We start from the raw sequence: 21,998 nt of genomic DNA on the forward strand, positions 1-21,998 counted from the left end.
GCAATGTTTGGAAGAACCCATAGGCCTTATAGAAATATCTCAAAGCAAAGAGGAATCAAGAAAAAGATGCCTTTACAGAAAGCTTTCCCTACAGCTAGCTCCCACACGATTAAATACAACTGCTCTTACTGTCACTGCCTTAATTATTTCTAAAAGCAGCAGTTGTATCTACCCAAGGTGCTAACGTTTGGGATATCCAGTGTCATTACAATTAAAGCCTCAAGAGTTCAACAAGTACATCCAGTTGCACAGAGAAGTATGGTGGAAACCAGAGAGCCATTCTCTGGACTAGCTGAAGTTCATGGTGTTTCTTTCTACCTATTTGGAAAAAAAAAACAGGTAATGAAGTAACAAAACCCTATATTACAATGTTGTTCACATTTGTGTATAGGCAACAAAAGCATGCGCTTGCAGAGTCTGTTGGTATGTGGCAGAATAAAACTGAGCAAATAACAGCTCTCACCTTCACTGACAACCATAGCTGACAACATCCTGGGTCTGCCCTCTAGTTTCATTAAAAATATGGAGCACTTCAATGAAAGTCAGGAGAATGATGGCAGTCATTTAGAAAACTAAATTTACTTTAAACAGGGGAATTTGTTCTAGCAGCCCCATGATAGCAACAGAGTAGGACTCGGTTTTCTGGGCAGATTTACACAGCCTCCGCAGATCTGTCAGATAAAGAAACAAGATTTTGTGCCAAATTTGCAAGCATTCACCTTTCACCCTTAATCTGATTATAAAAAATAAAAGTGCCTGGAAATACATCACTGTTGTCCCCAGTCATTCATTTTGAGAGTTTTGAATTGCACAGAGGAAACAGCCCTTTGAAATATATATTTTAACTGCTGAATATACATGATTATTTTATTCAAGGTATCTACTTGCTCAAGCAGTGCTTTCCAACAGTGTTTTACATTTTTTTTGAGGACTAGTAAATTAAAAAACAAACAAAAAATGTTTAGTAGGCTGATTCTACATCAGGCTCACCTTCTATACTTGCTCTGAGTCTCCTCTCCTTTGCTTTCTTTTTCTTACACAATTCATTTTCCAAACTCAACGGGGATATTTGAAATGGGAAATCAAGACGTGGGAGAAGATGCCTGGTGTGGTCACTGCATGGCAACCCACATTCCATCTCACAGCTAATTACAGGCAATGCTGACATCTGAGAGCTGGGGAAAACTGGGATGGTAAATCTGCTTATTTATACAGCAAAATCTTTTCCACAAAGTATTATTTTACTCCATGGAGCCAAGGGCAGTCTGCAACATCAATGCTAGCAGAAAGTTAACGTTGTGTTAAAAGGGGATGGTAGAAGACAACATAGCTTTAACAACTTAGCATAGAGATAGACCATGGACCAAAACATTAATCATAAGCATTCCTCTATTGACCTCCTGAAAGGCCAGACTCCTCTAGCTAGGCTTATTAATCCCCATGAGAATAATAATATCCCATTTCAACAGTGAGAACAGAACACTTGTCTTGGTTTTAGTTGACGGATGGCTTTACTATTTTTACTTTTTTTTTTTTTTTTAGAGACAAATAACATCCCTCTCCTTTTTTGAGATCAGACAGCATGGTTACAGGCAGAGCCTGAGAATATCTGGTGGATGGGATCATTGCTGATGTACTGAGTACTCCCTCTCATTGATACCAGGGTTTTTTTTTTGCTGGGCATTTTATTTTCTTGATGCTATTTCCAGCATATGGAAAGCTCATTGTCTAGTACAGCGGGGCCAATACTTCTCCCTCCTTATGTTGTATCCAAAAGTGATCTAAACATGGTGAAATAATAACCCCACATTTAATAATATTGTAAGGCTATCAGCCAGCTGCAGCAGATTTTCCAGAGGGTATATTGACATCTTTCATATGTGGTTGCAAATATACCATTTTCAGCTTCTCTAAATTATATGCATTCATGACTAAATCTTGTCAGAGAAAATACTCATAGCCTACTTATTTTTGCCAATGTTTAAAAGGAGTGAGTTCCTGGGTTTTCTGGAAATGTGGGAGAATCAGATTCTGCTTCCTCTAAAGCACTTAACTGATATATCAGCAAGGAATGGACTGGCACAACTCTTCGATAAGTCATTTTCTGTTCACTTTTTCCAGCTGTCTCTTTCATAAGATAAGAGAGCAAAGGAAAAAGAATACATGCTGAAGCCTTTATCTTCTGACATTTACATTTAAGCAGTCTCCTTGTTGCTTTTCCAGGATCATTATTCCAGAGAAATAATTTTTTGTTACTTCGTCTGTTCTTGTAAAGCATTTCTGTTTGCCCTTACAAAAACAACAAAACTGAGCACAGGCTACAGAATAATGTTAAGATCAAGCTTTCCTATTAGCAAGTGTATTCAGTTCATTGTTTATGAGATGTGACAAACAACATAAGTTAGATCCTCTCCCAGGCAGTGGGACATAATAATGAGTTTAAATTATTCCTTACTTCTGGACATGTTTAGGATTATTAGTTGTTAGAAAGCTCGTGTGCACTTTGCTCTAGCCCTCAGAAGCTCACATCCCTGTGATTCAGGAACAAAAAAGAGATTTCTTCTCTTTCCCCGACCAATTACCATTCAGTTTCTAACCCGTGGCCATCTCTTGGCTGGTGACAAGGGATTATTGAATGTGTCCCTTACCTAAAAAATCTCACTTTTAATCTAAATTGTTTTGGATATGCAATAGACAGTTCAGGGGTTGAACCCAGCATGTTGCCCTGAATAGCAGAATAATACCTGAATGTATTTTATTTACTCTGCTTTTTCCTACTCTTTTATGCATGTGTCATATCCTGTTACATCCAGTTGGAGAACAGACATATTTGCATCAATTTTCATGCATCCCAGCCCTAACAGAGACTCTTCATTTTCTTCTCTCCCCATGCAGAAGGCAGTATTTTAAAAAACATTTAGCTAGGTGCCATGAGATGACTTCATGGAAATTGTGCGGCTTCACTATAACCCTGAGCACATAAGCAGCAAGGGAGAAAGGCATTCCTCTTGCTATCCAAGTCTTGGGAGGGTGGAGAGTGAAGGCTAGAGGTACAAATCCAAGCTCCAGGATCGGTAAATCAGTCTGCTGTGCAATATCCCTCCCTCCTTTCTACGCAAGCCTTCTGGCTGAAGTAGCGCCCAGAGCTCTCAGCCAGTTCTGTGGTGAGAGGACCCTGGGCAAAATTTCAGACTCCCGCAAGGGCTCTGGGGGAATTGCAGGCTGTCAACAAAGTTTCCTTGGAAAACAAAGCAGAGTATGAATAAGCCACTTCCCTTCTGACAGCAGAGGTCCAGAAAGAGAGAAGATTTTTCCAGCAATTAGGCTGCGAGAAGACTCTATGCAAGCATGACAGCAAACATGGCTGGGAAGCAGTGCCTGGAGGGGGCCACTTGAGTCTGGAGCAAATCAAAAGCCAGGTTATTAAGTCTATGGTAGATCATGAGAGCAAAAGATGCAGAACCTGTGTTTCCCTGCACAATTCAAAGTAATTATTCATTCCTATGTCTACTCAGTGCATGTGTCCGTCCCCAGCAGATGTTGTGCATGCCATGCGTGTGCCTGCTGCCATGGATGACCCTCACACAGAGTCTCTACAGGCTATGAATTGTGAAATGAATTGTGAAAGCCTTTTCCTCTGTTTGTCCTACAGGAAATGCTTTCAGTGTGCTTCCTCATGTCCTTTAAGCTGTCATCTAAAGTTCTTTCTGCTGTTTCCATCATTTTGTTACCCCTTCTTGCACCCCAGAGAGTTTCTGCAGTATTATTTTTACTTTGTTTTGGTACTGCATCAAACAGCTAATTTCATTTGTTGCCACAGGGTGCTTGATGCTTTTTTATACAAGCTCAGCTCTGAGAAAAAACAATTATTTGCACTTTCACAAAAATTTTTGCAATACCTTTTGCAAGTCTTCACTCACTTATTCACATAAGAACAGCCCAACCAAATACTGTAACATTAAACGAAGTAAAAGTGGAAATCTTGGAAAGGAAATCTTACAGAAAAGTCAAGTAATACACTGACTCCTTGAACAAAATAACATCTGCAAAAAGGGAATGATACAGACTTTAAATGTTATCATTGCAAAACCATGAAGAAATTGTAATTTAATTATGTTCAATCATCTTTCATTAGAAGAAAAAAAATATGTGCTACACAGCATTTCAAATGTAACTGCTTCAGTAAGGCTTTTATTTTGTGGAAGTGCCAAGATGTCAATTACACATTCATAGGTCTATGATGAAGAACTGATTTATCTATGCTTAATCATTCAAGATGATATACTATACTGTGTGTGCAAAATCAGTCAAAACATATGAAAATGTTTTGCTGTCCTACTCTCGCGAAATGGAGCAATTCATGTTTTCCTAATACTTGATGTCACTGAAGTTGTTACTAAAAAATCTACTTCTACAGCCTGTGCTCTTCCCAGTTGACATGGGTGAGTAGCGTATAACAGGAAGTTTTCCAACTTTAAAGTCTTCTTCAGCCATGCCTCAAATGAAGTTCTTTCTGTTCAGTTGTCTTCCTGAGAAGTATTATAATCAAGGTAAATTTGAACACCTCAGACAATCCTTATTTTATTTCAAAACCAGTCCTTGGCACCAGAGTCTGCATACAGGTATTTAAAAGAGATGCAGCTCAATATATAAGCAGTCTGGTTTTGAGTTTGAGAAAACTTAGCTCTAGGAATCTGAGTTATGGATATTAAGTTTAAACTAAATGGACGTACAAACCTTTTGGAGATTTAGCCATTGCTGAATGCCAGAAAATATGAAAGTGATCTATCTTAGAGTACTTTGTGTTCCTAACAGGGAGTTCTGGGGACTCACTGTCTTATTGCATAATATTGAACACTAGTAACCAAACATCTGTTAGCAGAGAATGGAAGCTGCAGATAACTGTGGTTTTAAAATGACCAAGAAATAGATATCCTTGGATATTTAAAATTACTTTGGTTAACTGGTACAGAATAGCTACACTGGCAAGATTCTGCCTTGCATCAAGAATTGCAAATATCACAGCATAAACACTAAGGTTATCCCTAGATAAGAAACTACAAAAGTTATTGATAAGGTAAGAGAAAACCAGGTGAGATGCATACTTGAATACATACCTTGCACCAGATACTAGTCCATACATCAAAATCATTCTGTATTTTCTCCTCCTATAAAACAACACAGAACTTGAATTTTTCATGGCATACTGTATAAAACCATTATATTTAATGGTACCCTCATGACACTGTCTTGCATTAGAAACAATGTGCAGTGGAAGTGTCAGAAGCAGACTGAGCACAAAAACTTCAAGCAATTTTGAGTCTAGTACTGGAACCAGTAGCACTTTCTTTCTTGCTACAAAGGTGCAAAAGTGAGGCACAAGCCAGTTCTGGAGTGTATGGGATGCTGTGAGTGGTACCTGAGGGTAAACTGCAGAAAAGGGCAAAAGACTGGCAGGCTTTGTTCACAATTTTCTCAGCCAGTTCAGAATGTAGCTGTGGAAAATGCCCATATCTTCATGTGTGCTTCAGTCTCTCTAACTGTAGAGTGAGAACTCCTGCATTAAAATTACTTTGAGACTAAAACATTGTTTGCAGCATGCTTTGCAAACCTCTGTTGAAAGTTGCACAGTAGTGCAAATGTGTGCTTTTTTCATTTAGTTCTGTAGGTACCATCATGAAGAAATAGCACAGACAGAGAAGCATGTTTTCATCATCTTTTGCCTTTAAATTCGTAATATACAATCAAACACAGAACAACTCCCTTTTCTGAACTAAAATTTTAACTGTAAACAAAAAAAATTTGGTTTTTTTATTTTCTTTTCCCTAGGGAAGTTGTAAAATACTTAGGTAGGCAATAGCATTTAGGCTGCTAATGATCTCTAAGAAATTACTGTCAGTAATTATAAATTAATGTTTTTCTGGAACATATAATCAGCAATCAGAAACTGCTAGGAAAAACAGTGGTGACGTGAAATTAGTCACCATAATGTGTTTTGACAAGTCTCCTAATTAAGAAAATAATTACCCAAACCACTAAATATGTAGGGAAAAATATATCTTGCAAGTCTGGCAAAAGATGAGCATGTTCCTTCTAATTTTCATCATTTTTTTCTATGAAATGGAAGAATCTTCTGCAATATCTGTAACTGGAACTAAACCTCCAAAGGGAGGTTATCCAAGATTGTTATTTCTAGTGCCAAAAGAAAACAGATAGTTGGCAGTCAAAGCACACCCGCCTATAAAGTACATTTTGGTCAAAAGTAGGCAATTCCATTTTGACTCCAAGGCTCACATCCCATCCTTAGCTCATCACAGATGGGCGCCTCATCAGTCACAGCTGGCTGAAACACCCAGATACCTCAGGCCCAATGGGAGTGAGGAGATTGCATTGGTTTTTGGTCAGCATGAGCTTGCTTTTTTTGATATCTTTTTTCTACCTTCATATAACACTAACCTGATTTCTAGCATTGTTCAGGATTTTCCCATTTTAAATCTCGAGTGGGAGATAATCCCTAATTTTCACTGCAGAGTCAATCACTAGGCAAGGGAGTCCACGTAGTTTAGGATTTTTGTGCCATTCTTTTATCTCTTCCTTCTTCCTCTTCCCATGTGATTTTCTACATATGTAGAAGTCATTCCTCACATTCTTCACATCTTGGCACAAAAAACAAAAATCAAAGTTGTGTCCGACTTGGTTAATCCTGTCCTTGGATTTTCTGAGGGCTCAGGAATGAGTGAAATAGACATCAGTGTCATCTAACAAAATAGAATTAACTTGGAGCTGTACCTCTTCCAGCTGCAGATGCTATCAGTCATCCATGTCTACCCTTAGCATGTTTCTGAAGATCTTTCACATGCACAGATGTGATGTTTCACCAGGTCTGGCTCTTCTTGTTTCCTCCCGGCAGCACTCAGCCATAAATGCACACAGCAGCCCTCTCAGGTGAAGTGTCTCTCTGGTACCCCATTCTGGACATCTTTAAATGCTAGTAAGGAAAAAACACAGCCACAAAAACAAAATAGAAGACAGTAACAAACTGGGCGACAATAAAAAGTGGTAACATCAAACAAACAAAAAAGAAACCAACCTGGGATCAAACACTAATCAGGAAAAAAAAAGCCAGCTGTGGCAAGGTTCTCCCTAAGAGTACAAAAAGATTCCCATCCATCAGCTTGCCATTAAGCAGAAGTCAATCCTGGAAGAGTTTAGAAATGGAAAATTATTGGGCAAAAAAAAGCTATTTCTAAGAAGATGAAATTTTTATGCCCAAATGTTAAGTAAAAACTTTCCACCTAAGGCAAGGATTGATTGTGGGTTAAACACATGCAAGACTCAGGAAATGGGATGCACGTTCCTCTGATATGGATGGCCTCTGGCAGTGCTGTGGATATCCTGCTTGTTTTTGTTCAGAGGGTTATAGCAGTACACACATATTTTTTACACATTTTCCTGCTGGTTTTGTAGAGGGCAAGAAGACAGTTTTAACACAGTTTGTCATTTGGCTGACTTACATTTTAGATATTTTCATATTGGCTGTATATAAAGGTGTTGACAGGTTACAAATTTGCACAATTCAAAGATTGAGAGGGTCTACTACATTGTCATTTCCATTCCACCTGAAATGCAGGACCATCTCTCTTGATCATTTCCCAGCAACTTACCTGGTATCTTGTTCAAAAAACTCTTCATTCCACTTTCTTTGTGAGTTCAATCCATAGTTGAGTGGCTAACATTGTCAGGAAGTCAAAGTGAACACAAACTGGACCTAACAAAACCTCTTCTTGAGGATCAAAATAGTTCTTTTGTTTTTCTTCAATATTCATGCATCTCTGACTTGCTGATTATCTCCCAAAAGCAGAAGTTCCAAATTTATTTCTAGGACTTTTCCTGACCCACCAAAAGCAGAAGATACAGGAAATTGTACAAGAAATGTCCATGTATCTGTCACCATGTTTTCCAGGCTGGGAAATGAGAAGAAATTTTAAGAAAATTGAGTGGCTTCTCTGAAGAGTTTTTCCTCAGTCTCATGCATGAAAATGATACTCTAAATAGCTTTGTATATGAGTTTTGCAGTTAATGTTACAAAGGAGTACTTTGACATTTTTATGGTCTGTTTTAATTAAATGAAGCAAAATCTGCTCTTCTGAGTGATTCATTTATCCTATCAACCTTTCTATTTTTGTAAGATTAAATCAGGAAGTTCGCATTAAGCTTCCTTTCCTGGAATTCCAGTTGAACATTATTACCCTTTGTTTAGACTGTATCACTTACTCGGCTGATAAGAGTAGAATATTCCACTGGAGAGACAGAGATTCAGCAATTTAGATCCCTTAAAGAGCATTCTGTATTTTACAGTAAATGACTATATTACATGTTTCAGGAAGCTACTGAAAATTATAGCATTTTTTACATCTGCAGACATGAAACTGTATACTAATGCAATGATGTGTCTCAGCAAAGCACACATAATATTTTTTGTCCTTTGACATTAGGAGGGATGTTACAGCTTTGCATCATTTAGTTCTCATTGCAATCCCACAGCTTGATTATGATCTCCAGGACAATAGAAAAGAACACTGGTGAAAAACTAGATTCTAAGGGGATAAAAATTTGTATTAAGACACAGATTATAAATTCTGAAGTGATTTGTCATGTTTTAAACCTTGAAGTTGTCATTTGAAATCTTAAAATCAAGGGGCATTCCTAAGGGAGACAGTTTAAAATGCCAGAGATTAAACTTGAAGCAGGAAACCTAAGCAAGACTTGTGGTTCAGGTCATTACAATGATCTTTAAAATCTATGATCAGTGAGGTAAAAATATATACACACTTTAATTCTGGACTGTTTTCTGAAATTATGATGCCTACATTCTTTGACTATTATGTTTGTTTTACTCTGTAGTATCCTGAATTCTGGTGAAAACTGTCTAGATTTACAATGTATTTTAATATTCTTATTAATTTGTTTTAGTTTTTTGTGGAGATGGTTTTTGGTTTGATGGGTTTGGAGTTCATTGGTTTTGTTTGTTAGTTTGTGTTGCTTTGGGTTTGGATTCTTGGGGGGTTTTTTGCCTAGGACAGTCTCATTTTGCAAACAAATACATTTGTTCTTAACTAACACCTGAATTTCTTGTTATGTTTGCACTACAAGCAGATAACAATTAGTTATGCTTCTAACTTAACCTAGCTGAATCTCAAATTCTTATATCCCAGTGTTTCCCTTGGTGCCTGGATCTAATTTGCCTTTCAGCATGAATTAGAGTAAAAGGCTGCATCTCTCCACAGCCTGACATATTTACTGATATTCATAAATAGGAGCACTAATCTATACCCTTAATGCAAAGTGCAGATTTTCCAAAACATCTAAACTAGAGGGAAGCACAGTGTGATGAACATTCCTAAATTGTTAGAAATTACATATGTATATAACTATATACGTATTTATACAATAGAGTCAGACAGAAAACAGATCTTATATCTTTTTATGTATTTTATGTTCTCACATTTATAAAATATGACGTAAAATTAAATCTGAAGAAAAAATACTTTTCATCTTCCCCAGATCTATCACTATCTAGTTCCCTTGCATATTAGGCAAAATCTCCATAAATTAAAGCAAATAATAAAAACTTATTAAATGGGGTTGTTTGCTTAGGTCAAATAGCTCATATTCATATTAACGAAGAGGGGGCTAAACCTGAAAGGGTTCATAAAATAACTTAGTGTCTAACCCTAATTATTGCAAACAAAGATCAAAAGAAAAGCTTATCAGAAGTGGAGACAGTTTATTTCCATCTTGGAACAAAGGACAAAAGACACAGTGTCTTGTCCTTCCTTTGAGGTTTCTCTGTCAGCTCCTTTCCACTCCCTTTCCTGATAGGTTGAAATATCTTGATGGCTGTTCTGTTGATTAAAACACAATAATCAATTCTGGGGAACATGTCAGCTACTTATTTTTATAACAGGAACAATGGAAATAGCATCACATTGTTAATAGAGGTAAAAGTGATTAAAAATACCCTTTTGAGTTTTCCTTTCTAGTTCCTATCGTCACAATGCATTGGAATTGATCCAGAACAAACTAGGACTGTAGATACACACATTTTTACAGGAATCAGAGAACTTTGATTCATCTTTAGTCTATGAAGGAATGCTTGTTTTTTAAAGCTGCTGCTGTATGAACCAAGAATAACTACTTTGCTTTTTTTAATGTATATATTTATTTTTTCAGATTATTATTTCACATCTATAGCAAAGAAGAGGCATTTGTCTCAAAATTAGTCTTAGAGAGCATATTTATTTCTTTACAGTATATGCATAGACAGTTGCAGCAGGTTGATCACTGGCCCTTTTTCCTCCTCACCAAAAATTCAATTAAGGCAAACCCAGGACAACAGTCTATGCCAAACTGCTACAAAGAAAACTGACTAAAAGCCTTTATTTGCCAACACTGCAAATTGCAGAGCTGCATTCTGTGGTATCACATGGAGTTTGCATAGTGCCATGTACTCAAAATGATACCCAGTAATTAACTTAGTAATTAAATGATACTAAGGAATTAAATAAAATTATAATTAGTAATTAAGTACAGAATGAAAAGGACATCATGCTCATCGATAGCATCTTCAAAAGATATATTAAACTCATGCATAAACTTCATATTTGCCTGGCTTAAAAAGGTTAGCATTAATTTCTCCAAAATTTTAAACAGGCATAGAAAAATTTGTTCCCTGTGCAACAGAGAAATGCTATTGAGCACACCAATGTAAATGTCCCTACTGTGGTTTTATTTCTTTATTAAAAAAATAAATCCATGTGTTGAAATTCAGGATATCATATCCTGAATAAGCCTCTTGATATAAAGATGGCTAAGAAAAAGATCATTCAAATAGGTGAACTCTATTTCAGAGTTACAAAGATCAGATAAGCAGGGCTTGATGCACTCCGTTGAGACAAACCACTCATTCAGTGCCAAGTATTATTAAAAATTCATTTTCTTAGCTGACACATGGAGTTTTCATGCAGAGAGACCATTATGAAAAGCCGTGCTGTTCTGATAATCTGTACTTCGATTTCTGGCATTATCAGTCAGATCAGAAATAGTGGGTCCAAGTGCCCAGAGGATAAAGCATCAGCTTTTCATTCTTGAGGAGATATGCTTAATGGAATGAGTTTAAGAGTTTCAGATGAAGAGAACATAGAAATAGAGTGGCTGAGAACATAGAAATAGAGTGTTAAAGATCCTGGAAATCCATCACCAAAAAACTAAGCACATGATCGTGCAAGCATTTATGCACTTCAGTTTCAATATACCCTTCAAACCAAATCAAATTGCATACATGAATTTGTAAAAATGACATTTAAATTCCTTTCCATTCTGAAATAAACAAAGTCCTTTTTAACCAAGGAAGGAGATCTTGTAAGCAGACAATTAATATTGCATGTCAAACAGAGCAACCCATCACAATTGTCTGGGCTTTCCATAATGCTCTGCAATACATTCTAGAGTAGCTATAAGATGTTAGGTAGCTCTCATATTGGTTTAGGTTATACTCAGTGTACTCTGATAATGTTTGTCCTAACATAACTAATTGCTATATAAAGCAATTTTAGCAGAAATTCATCAGGATACTTGAAGGCTATTCTCCTTCCTCCTTCATTTAGTACATTTGTTCATATCCAAGCGTGCTGAGCACTGGATATTAACTGGCTCCATGGAAGCATTAAATTAATTGCTAGATTTGTGTTACTACAATTGCAGATACACTTTAATTGGTCACAATTCACTCTGTGTGGCAGTGATCTTGTCTCTCAGTCTTCCAATACTTACATTTTGAATCGTAGATTCTCACTTCCTCCTAGGGAATCTAGAAACTCATTTGTCAATTCCTCCTTTTGGTCTGTATGCTTTTCCTTCATTGGGGATAACTGTCCAACAGCTCTGGACCTAATGTTCTGCCTGCTCATTATCTGGGTTGGCCAAAAGAATAGAAGATAAGGAAAAGATCTAAGGGAGGCATTTCTGCTCCTTGCAACTGCTGTTAGTAGAAGCTATCTATAAAAGGAAAAAGAAGACAAAGACAGAAATGGAAAGGAAATGGATAAAAGGAAAATGAAAGGAATTTCCAAAAGGAAATGGAAAACAAAGAGGTGGAGAAGCTGCCAGTAGGTGAACTAAATATCCAGCATAGGTGCTACAGACATGAAGATGAGAAATTCTTATTCAAGGTACAAAGATTTTTATATGGCTTAGTGGGGGAAAGGGTGCTATCATAAGGCAATGCAGGAAGTTACTTGGCCCTTTATAAACAGATGGAGCACCCAAGAATCCCAGGTTAGCTAAAAGGTTACCTCGGTAGGCAGTAACTCACCACCTCAGAAGCAAATCTAAGGACGAACTGCCCCTGTTCTCATTCTGTATGCTAGCCAGAAAGTTTCCTTCATGGCTCAAATCTCATCATGAAGTCAGCTAACTTTTTGAAGTGCAACAGAAATAGCAAAGGAGATAAGCTACTGAGCTTTTCAGATACCTGTCTAACATAAAGGTGAACACCAGTTTGGGGATTTGGCTCATTTCTTACATATTTACAATCATATAATCTTCTCATATTTGATATAAAACCACATGCAAAACAGTATATGATTTTGGGATATCAGGCTCATATAAGGCACATAATTTTTTGTCAAGTGGGATTCTTGCACCCTAGGCCAGGTGACATGTGGCTTTTATTTCCAAATATTTCCCAAATACTTCAGTTCACTTGATCAGCTCAGAAATTCCATATTCTAACCTCTTAACAACTAAATTTTCAGGATTTTTAAAATGGTTTTGCTTAGTGGTAACACTGGTTTACATTAAGGAGCAAAGAGGCAATCTTAGTTTCTCAGATCTTAAGTTATTAAGGTCAACATGACATGCATGACAGATTATAAAAATATACTGATAAATCAGATGGAAAGTTCTGCCTTTACACCTTTTCAGTCATTGTTTATACTTCCTGACTAAAAATCAAAGGCCAGGAGCAGGGTTAATCTTGAGATCCATGGTTGGAAAAATAAAGATTCCTCAGCAAAGAAAATTGAGAATATTTCTGTACTCCAGTGCTGCTCATGAGAAATACAATTCTACTGAGTGATGTAAAGTCTCTTGTTTCAAAGGAGGGAAAGTTCTGGTTTAAGCATGAAAGGTTCAGGATGTCCTATCACTGTTAATCACTTGCACCATTGATCCTAGCACAGGTATGTCCCTGGCTGCCTTGAACTCTCTGAAGCTGTGATCAAACAAAAAGCAGATTAGCTCAATGAATTTTTTCCCCCGTATTACTTTTCTCAAAATGGATCCTTATCATTTTCAAGTACTAGACCAGAAATGATCCAAACCCTTGTTACAGCATCCTGTAAATAATGTTGTTCATAGTTTTAACTTCACTTTCCATGAAGAAATAATAAGGTTCCATATCCACTTCAGGATTATTATTTTCTACCACCCATCATGTGTATTAATGAATCTTCAGTAAAATCAGTGAAAACCAAAGTTCCAGAAAATCCAATGATAAAACCATTTTTAAACCATCAGAGTATTTGTTCCATGTATGTAACTTTTCAGATGCCCACAGAGGGCATCATATCAGTGGTGCAGCTGGCCACTTGGTGGTCATGGAAAATTAGACGGGTTCTTCAGAACACATTTGCTATACTAAAGGTGTCATACAGAAACGTGAAACATTTGATATAGAATGGAATAAGACAAACTTTGCCTGTTACCAGTTTCTCGTGTCTAACAGTAATTCCAGTAGATGCATAGCTCTTGTAAATTACTGAGCAACCACAGGCTTTAAAAAAGACCAGCTATCACAGGAAGGAATCTGTTTCATAGCATGCTTGCTTTAAAATTATAGAAAACAAGTATAGGGATTACTTTGTTGATCTAGTGACAGAACTGTTGTAAAATTTAATATAACAGTATGGTAATGTCAGTTTATCAGGTGTACTGGGCAAATAGACATAGGTTAAAGCATTCTCCAATCACTGCTATCTGTATATACATTTTGAAGTTGAATGCAAAAAAAAAAAAGGACATTTCAGAGTATGACAGGATCCTGATTTTTTTTTTTTTCCTTTACAAAAATAATGCTTTTTCATATATTCCCAGTCATAAAAAATAGGAGTTTGGATTTTTTTAATTCAGACAGTAGGTATTTAAAAACTGCTCTGGGCTAAGATTACATACAAGAGATTTACTTCTCTCAAGAATTAACTAATTTACCATATGTCTTTGTAAATTGATATGAAGACAAAAGTAAAACCTCAAAAACAAGGAGAGTAAAAAAGGTAGCTCTTCATAATGTGACAGTGTTGAAATATGAAAGCATACTAACCACTCTCCATGTTTCTTTTTCTTGTGGTCATGTAACAGAATATAAGACTGTTTTTAAAACACGAAAGCTCCTATTAACGTGTCAGTCACTTTTTTGCATTGTATCATGTTCACAAATAACATCATGCAATACTTTTACTCTCAGACCTACTGGCCTAAAAAGAGAAATGTAGCAAGAAGGAGGAGGAAGCATTTTTCAGCTAAACTGACCATCCATTTAGAATTCATAACCCTAAATTTTAAGGTGATGAATGAGCACCCCAACAATTCTGTTACTCCTCCTAATCCTCATCAGGTCTTGAATCTGTTGACGAAGTCCAAACAGCCACTTCTTTCTGCCTGATCCCCTCCCCTTGCTATTGCTGGCTCTCATTCAAGTCAGGATCACATTTATCTGAGCAATATACACCTAATAAGTCTTCTCCAACTCAGTTTGTTCTTGCTGGCACGACAGCTATCTTCCCCCTCCACTTCTCTTGTCTTTCCTCAGACATCATTGTGGGTGTTGACACTCTAGCAAGTTACTTAAGGTGCTCTTAAATAACTGTCTGCATGTACACATCTCCCAGTAAAAGGCAAGGCAATTGCTGCTATAAGCCAGGTAAAGAGCATGGGCATGGACAACAAAAGAAGCAGCCAAACTAGCAATCTGCATGAGGACTTTTATTAGACATAAATAAAAAAAAATTCACAGAGTACTTTTCACAGTACTTCTCAAACACTTTGCAAAAAAGGCATGTACTATTGTCCCTAATTTATCTAAGGAAAAATGAAATATGAGAAGGGGAGTAGATTGACCAAGGTTGCCTGATAAGTTAAAACAAGACTGCAGATAGGTATTCTGGGTCTCAGTCTACTGTGCTGTCAAGAACAGGACCAAGGATTATGAATCTATTATGACTTACACCAGACCTCACTTTGACCACTGGGCTTACAAACATGTGTTTTCCTTCTTCCCTGTCTCTGTAGCTTCACATGATGTTAACAATAGCTACTCTCCATGCTGTAGTACCAAGCTAGTACCTCCCCTGATGAATGCTGATGTGAAATTAGCCATCACAATGTACATGTTCCAGTTGCCATAGTTATCATGCTTTACAGAGTCATGGGTTTAAAATTATTTCCTGAGTCCTGGAGATTTCCCCAAGGCTAAAACAGCAACAGTCTCTCACATAATGGGTCAACTGGTCCAGGTGGGTGCGTGTGTTTATTTCCTCCAGAGGAAATAAATTTAATGAATATAGAGCTCATTTAGGTAAAAAGCCTTGGATCTCACAAGATGGAAGATGGAAGTAAGAAAAAATTTGAAAAGAAATTTTTCATTGTTCATAATGTTTTTACTCAATATAATTAAAAATACCCCCAATTAGGATAAAAAAAAAAAAAAAAAACAAAAAAACAAACCCACCCCAAATTTTTCCTTTTCCTTTACTCCTTTTAACTCCAGCTGGGTGCTGCATGGTTGACACAGTCCCAGGTCTTATGCTGAAAAGTCTAGCATCTTATGTGTAACATAACAACACAGCTGCTTCATAAACCATTTTATTTTTGATCACTGTTTTGACGTGTTCAAGGCATCAGTCTTTCAGTTTTCATCTACTTTAATGGGCAACTTACATCTTACATCTTGTTTAATGAAAGGTTACTGTTGTCTCTCTGTAAAAGCTGACCTTTTTTCTTCATCAGACTGGAGGTCATGAGTGAATAGAAAATGAGGTTTACAGAAATGCATCTTAACATTGGAATGCCTTGGAAACTGAGGGTTTTAAATGTGGAAGGTAAAATCTACTTGCTTTAAAAATGAAGAGTGATGAGCAGATTGATTCAGTAATGCTATAGCTGCTGTCACAAGAACACAAAGTGAAAACAAGAGCATTGTTCTGAAAAAAAAAATTGCCAGCCAACACAAAATTGAGCTTTATTTCCTGCCACCATTTCACACCATCATCAAGTTGCTCATCTTTTGATCATTTTGTAGTACATATTTTGAGTAAAAGAATCCTTTGTGCCATCTTCCTCTCACACTTGATTGCACACTGTGAAGTGGAGGAAGAGAACTGGGGTGAGACTTGGGCACTGATGTCTCCTTTTAAATGACCCACAAAGGAAGGAGAGGGCTTGGAGATGACTCCTGGTGCCACTCTGCTGCCACACAGCCACCAAGGCAATTACCACCACTAAACCTAGGGATGGTGCCTTGGCCAAGACAAACCTTCATTACAGCTTTCTCTAATGTAGTGTAACACAGTCAGTCCCCCTTAACTTGCATATCCATTAGGTCTCACTTACACAACCATTTTGACCACATAATGCAGAGGTTTTAATCCTGACAATTTCAGGTTAAGATTCCGTTTTGTGAAGAAGCAATCCATTACAGATGCTGTCTTTATCAGTATAGTGCAGTTATTCTGAATTTTTCTAAATATAAGGAAGAAGAACTTCTATGTGTCACAAGCCATACATCATCTCTGAGTTCTCATCACAGGTTGGAAATTCTAGCTATGCTTCTCTAAGTCCTTCTTCTAGATAAGGTTTAGTTTACCTACTTTCCCTACTCTCTTGAACATTAAATTCAGTTGGTTATTTTGCAAGGTGAATTGCCTTTTTAAGGTAAAAATATAGCTTTTAATTGAAGGGAAGGTTGACCCATTAACAGCAGAAAATTTTGCAGTCTTCAAAAATAAACCTTCACCTGTGACAGCATCTTAACCACAATATGGGAGAGAGACCCCACATCTCCATCAATTTCTATAAACCAATGGTATTCCATGTAAGCTAAAGAGCTTATCCTCTCTGCTTAAAATGGAATGAAAATACTGATTTTCTCCCCTATTTTATTTTTCCATATTTATATTTTATCATATTGTATCTTTGTCAATTGATTATATTTTTGTTTCTTATTCTCTTTTACCTTTAGAAATAGAGCCTTTCTTAAATACAGTGTTAACTTGGTTATTTCATTTCCAGCCTGAACTGTTGAACTCACAGTGTTTGATGGCATTCAAAAGTAGGCAAAAGCACAGAGCTCTTACCTCTTGTTTTAAAATAGCTGCTTATATGGACCATAAAGAATAAGCCAAGGTTAATTATCTTTATTGTTTTTTTGCTCTTTAAAAAAAGGGGGGAAACACCCAACTAGGTGGGTGGGAATGTTGCCTGGGATCAGTAACAAGAGTCTAATATATATGACAAGCTGGTAACATTTCCAATAGTGTTCATTTTTATAGGAAGATTTCTAGACCAGAGAGCTCATAAATTAAATGCTGTAGAGCAGCACCTCTGTTTGTGCAATATAGTGAATTTACTATGTATTTTGTGAAAAAGCATTTTGGGTAGATGCTTTCTTTCATTTTGTGACTCTCAAGGAGGTGAAACCATTTCTTTCCTTCTCTGGAAGCAAGGCCCTGTTAGTTTCACTTATCTCTGCAAAGTGATAGTGCAAACACTTTGTCAAGAGGCCTGAACAATTACAGACTTCTTAAAGTAATTACTTTTCAGCAAAGTCAAGTGCTAGAAAATTCACACTTAATTATTTCACCGGCAATGGTTGGAACATGAAAGTGCTTTGGATTGTGGAAATACTACATACAGATATAGCCCAGTCGAGAAGGAATCCAAGCCCAGAACCAGAGGCCTGGAAACTCAGTTTGAAAGTGCTCCATAATCTATCATGCTGTTGCTAAGAGGATATTAATACTAGCATTTAGAATTGCAGTCATGTGTCTGACAATCCTGTGTTTGTACCAGCAGGTCAGTTGACTAATTGTGAATTGGAACTCCTCTGTGCACTGCACTATTTAGAAGAAAAAGTACAGTTAACTATTAAGGCATTTGGGCCTGGGAGGGAAAGCAGAGGACAATCAAGTCCTTATTATTAGATGCCTTCCTGCAAATCACTCCCTTATGCAGTTACAACAGAAGGAGAATTCACCTTTTAAACTGAGTAATTGTGCCTGTCGGGCAACCCTTTACAATACTTTACCATCCAGCAAGAGCTCATTGATTGCATTAAGGATAACAGTACTCCACAGAAACAATCCTCTTAGGCAGGCTACTTCCAAAACCCTGTGTCTCTGTCAGGCAGCTGCCTGCTCTTTGAATAGCCAGAGAGATAAAGAAATAAAAATATTAAAGGCCAAAGCTCTTCTGATTTCACAACACTCTTTAAAGCCGGATGAGTGATTAGGGTGTTTGTAGCCTGTTAAACACCCATGCCTCAGGTGGAATGTTCCTCTGAGCACGTTTTACAGCAAATGTGAGACTGGTGTCTTGCTTCAGCTCCAAAAATACGCCTGCTTAAGCAGCCCTATAGAATTCCAAGTTAAAATGCAAGCCCCAGTGACTGTGTGTCTTCAGCAGTTGATAACAAACTACAATCAAAGCCTTTCTCTTTTAGATTACCAGCAAGAATCTAATCCAGGTCAGTGATAATCCTCCAGCATCTATTTAGCAATGATCCAAACAGACAGACTGTTCCATCACAAAAGTCACTGTTTCTGACATGGCTGCAGAGACTGAATGAGGATGGAGATTCCTCCTTTACTGTGGAAGCTAATTAGATTTGCAAGTAGACAGGAGAGCTGAACTAAAGCACAAGCATAGTGTTTCATTGTCAGCATCATCATTAAACAGCCTTCATTTGCTATTTAACAGAGTGGTAGAGGGGAGAATGATAACCCTTGATTTAATTACTGAGAGTTTCCCATCTTCTGTGTCTGGGACACATTTGTCAAGTATTCACCGATCTTATCACTCACCCCTCTCAGAATCCTCAAATGAATCTCTGACTTCAAATTCATGATTTGCTACTATCACACGACCCTCTCAATTTGGATTTTACTTCACTATTGTACGTGTCTCATCTCATTTTTAGATTTTTTTGAGTTCCCTTTCACAATGCCAAGTTGCCCCAACCTTTCCCATTTTTTCTGTGAAGTCCATTCTCTCCTCCTTCAAAAGCTTCCTGTGGGTCCTATACAAAAGCCTCCTATACAAAATGAAGGCTTGGTCCAGGAAGCAGCCTAGGCAGTCTGTGTTTACAGGAACAAACCCTGATTTTTACAGAGGTTATTAACTTGACACTTGGTGGTCTCCTGGTTCCAGCATTATTATTGTGATAGAAATGCCTTTGGGCCAGCATGTTTCCCTATATGTTCTTGGTAATTTTTTTTTTTTTCATTTCCCCCCACCCACTTCCTTTTGAGGATATTTATTGGAGAAATTTCTTCTCCTTTTTTTTTCCCCTGGAATTCAGACTGAAAATCACACACAATATGCAACCAATATATTTCATCTCGTCAGGACTACTCTGACACTTACTAGTCTACCGACTGCATAAAATGAAAGACAATACATACAGAAAGCCAATTAGATTGGGATTACTTTGGCTGTTCAACAGCTGGGGCATAGCATATGTCTGTTTTCCCCATGGTAGAGTTAGGAATTAACATTTTACGTGCCTGACCTATCTAATCAACATATATCCTGACCTTACAAGAAACATTCAAAAATGAAGGTAAATGTGGCTATGCCAAAAAGTGCAATAAGCCAGGTTAGATATGAAGAGGTAATTGATTAAGCAGGTAACATATGTAAAGTTAAGCTTGAAGATATAGTGCATTTCCATCCTCTTCTGGGCTATTAAAGTAAATTAATGATCTAGAGCTGTGTAGGGGTTTCCAGAAAAAACACTATAATGGCCAGTTGGCCACAGTTTACAGCCTCCTCCTCCTCCTAGAAGGGGGAGATGTTTATTCTCCATCTTCAGGAAATTGCCAGCTCAAGCTTCTCACTATGTATACTTTATATCTGTATTCATAGTGCAGAAATGACAACTGAACATTAGAATAACACTAATGAATACAAAATATGATGTTGGCTTGGAAGAAAATGAACCAATCATAATCTTTGACAGGGTCCAGATATTTTCAAATTTTCACAATACTTTTTTCCATGCTTATAGTTTGGCAGCTGCTCAAAAGTACCTGGTTTGTGCTGTTTTACAGTCCTGCATGTGTCAACCAAGCAAAAAGAATTTTAAAAAAACTTTGCAAAATACAAAGGGGAGTAAGTAGTGTAGGCAGTGACTGCCAGACACATAGTTATGAAGCCAGGCTTACTTCACTATCTCCAAGACTCGCCTATCACTGTTCTGTGGTCCCCATAGGAAAAATGTTTTCCATCCAGGTTCAGACTGAGTCTTTGATGGTGCTCAAGAATTCTAAAATTTCACAGCACTCTTCAGCATGCTGTCTGGAGAGGGAGGGACTGGCCTGCCCTGGTCATCCTGCATGGCTTGCTTCTGGCTGAAGGCTCAGCATCCCCCATGCCTTGGGCTGCTCAGGCCATTCCAAACCTCTCCAATCTGTAACACCAACGAGCCATGATGCCTTTTCAGTCAACTCTCCTCTCTGTGTTTCCTGGGAAAAGTATTGAGAGCTTTGCTGACTGCTTTTTATAAACCTGGCCACCGCAAGAGCTGACAGCCATTAGAAACCAAAGGAACAAAAGGCACAGGAGCCTTTATGCCGTTTTTGAGCACGTTACCTTTGGTTTCTGTCATTCCCCTGGACTCCCCAGACGTGCAGTGGAGGGACAGCGGAGAGGGGTGAGTATGTGTGTGTGCACGTTGGTGTGCGTGCGCATGTGCGTGTGCGTGAGCGTGTGCAGGGTGCGTGTGCATGTGTGTGTGTGTGTGTGTGTGTGCGTGAGCGTGTGCATGTGTGTGCGTGCATGAGCGTGTGCAGGGTGCGTGTGCATGTGTGCGTGAGCGTGTGCAGGGGTGCGTGTGCATGTGTGTGTGTGTGTGTGCAGGGGTGCATGTGCATGTGCATGTGTGTGTGTGCGTGAGCGTGTGCAGGGGTGCGTGTGCATGTGTGTGCATGTGTGTGTGTGCGTGAGCGTGTGCAGGGGTGCGTGTGCATGTGTGTGCATGTGTGTGTGTGCGTGAGCGTGTGCAGGGTGCGTGTGCATGTGTGTGTGTGTGTGTGTGTGTGCATGAGCGTGTGCAGGGTGCGTGTGCATGTGTGTGTGTGTGTGTGTGCGCGTGAGCGTGTGCAGGGGTGCGTGTGCATGTGTGTGTGTGCGTGAGCGTGTGCATGTGTGTGTGTGCATGAGCGTGTGCAGGGGTGCGTGTGCATGTGTGCGTGTGCGTGAGCGTGTGCAGGCTGCGTGTGCGGTGTGTGCGGTGTGTCCGCGAGTGTCACCATTCTCTGCCGCCGCGTGCCCGCGCTCGGGGGTCTCTGCGGGCGCGGCGGGGGCGCGGAGCGGGGCCGGGGCCGGGGGCGGGCCGGGGGCGGTGCAGGGGCCGGGCGGGCGGGGGCTCGCTGCTCCCGGCCGGTGTCACTTGCGAGCCGCCGCCGCCGTGCAGGCAGGCGGGCAGGCAGGCAGGGACGCAGCCAGCCGGCCCCGCAGGCAGCCCCGCGGAGCCACCGCGGCCGGCGGAGACCATGATCCTCACACGTAAGCTCGGCTCGTTTTGGGGGTGGCGGCTCTGCGCCGGGAGGCGCAGCTCCGCGCATCGCGGGCGGCGTTGGCGGAAAGTGCCGCGGTGCAGCGCATGGGGCAGAGGGGGACGGGATCCCGCTCCTGTTGTCCCGCAGGAGCCGGGAAAGCAGCGC

At 38.9% G+C, this 21,998-nt stretch overlaps 1 protein-coding gene across 3 annotated transcripts in view; it reads left to right on the forward strand.

Moving 5' to 3' along the window:
- Positions 1–21,998, forward strand: part of DLC1 (DLC1 Rho GTPase activating protein) — a 200,480-nt gene that overhangs the window by 140,590 nt on the left and 37,892 nt on the right. Inside the window, exon 1 of one of the 3 annotated variants that reach the window (XM_036382060.2) lies at positions 21,756–21,840. The exons of the other annotated variants lie outside the window; for them this stretch is intronic. Coding sequence (XP_036237953.1) covers positions 21,828–21,840 — 13 coding nt within the window. The 5' untranslated portion in view covers positions 21,756–21,827. Of the gene's footprint in view, positions 1–21,755; positions 21,841–21,998 lie in introns of those variants that run through there. 3 annotated transcript variants of the gene reach the window in all.

The sequence above is a fragment of the Molothrus ater genome, chromosome 4 (genome assembly GCF_012460135.2).
Source record: "Molothrus ater isolate BHLD 08-10-18 breed brown headed cowbird chromosome 4, BPBGC_Mater_1.1, whole genome shotgun sequence".
NCBI classification, from domain to species: domain Eukaryota; kingdom Metazoa; phylum Chordata; class Aves; order Passeriformes; family Icteridae; genus Molothrus; species Molothrus ater.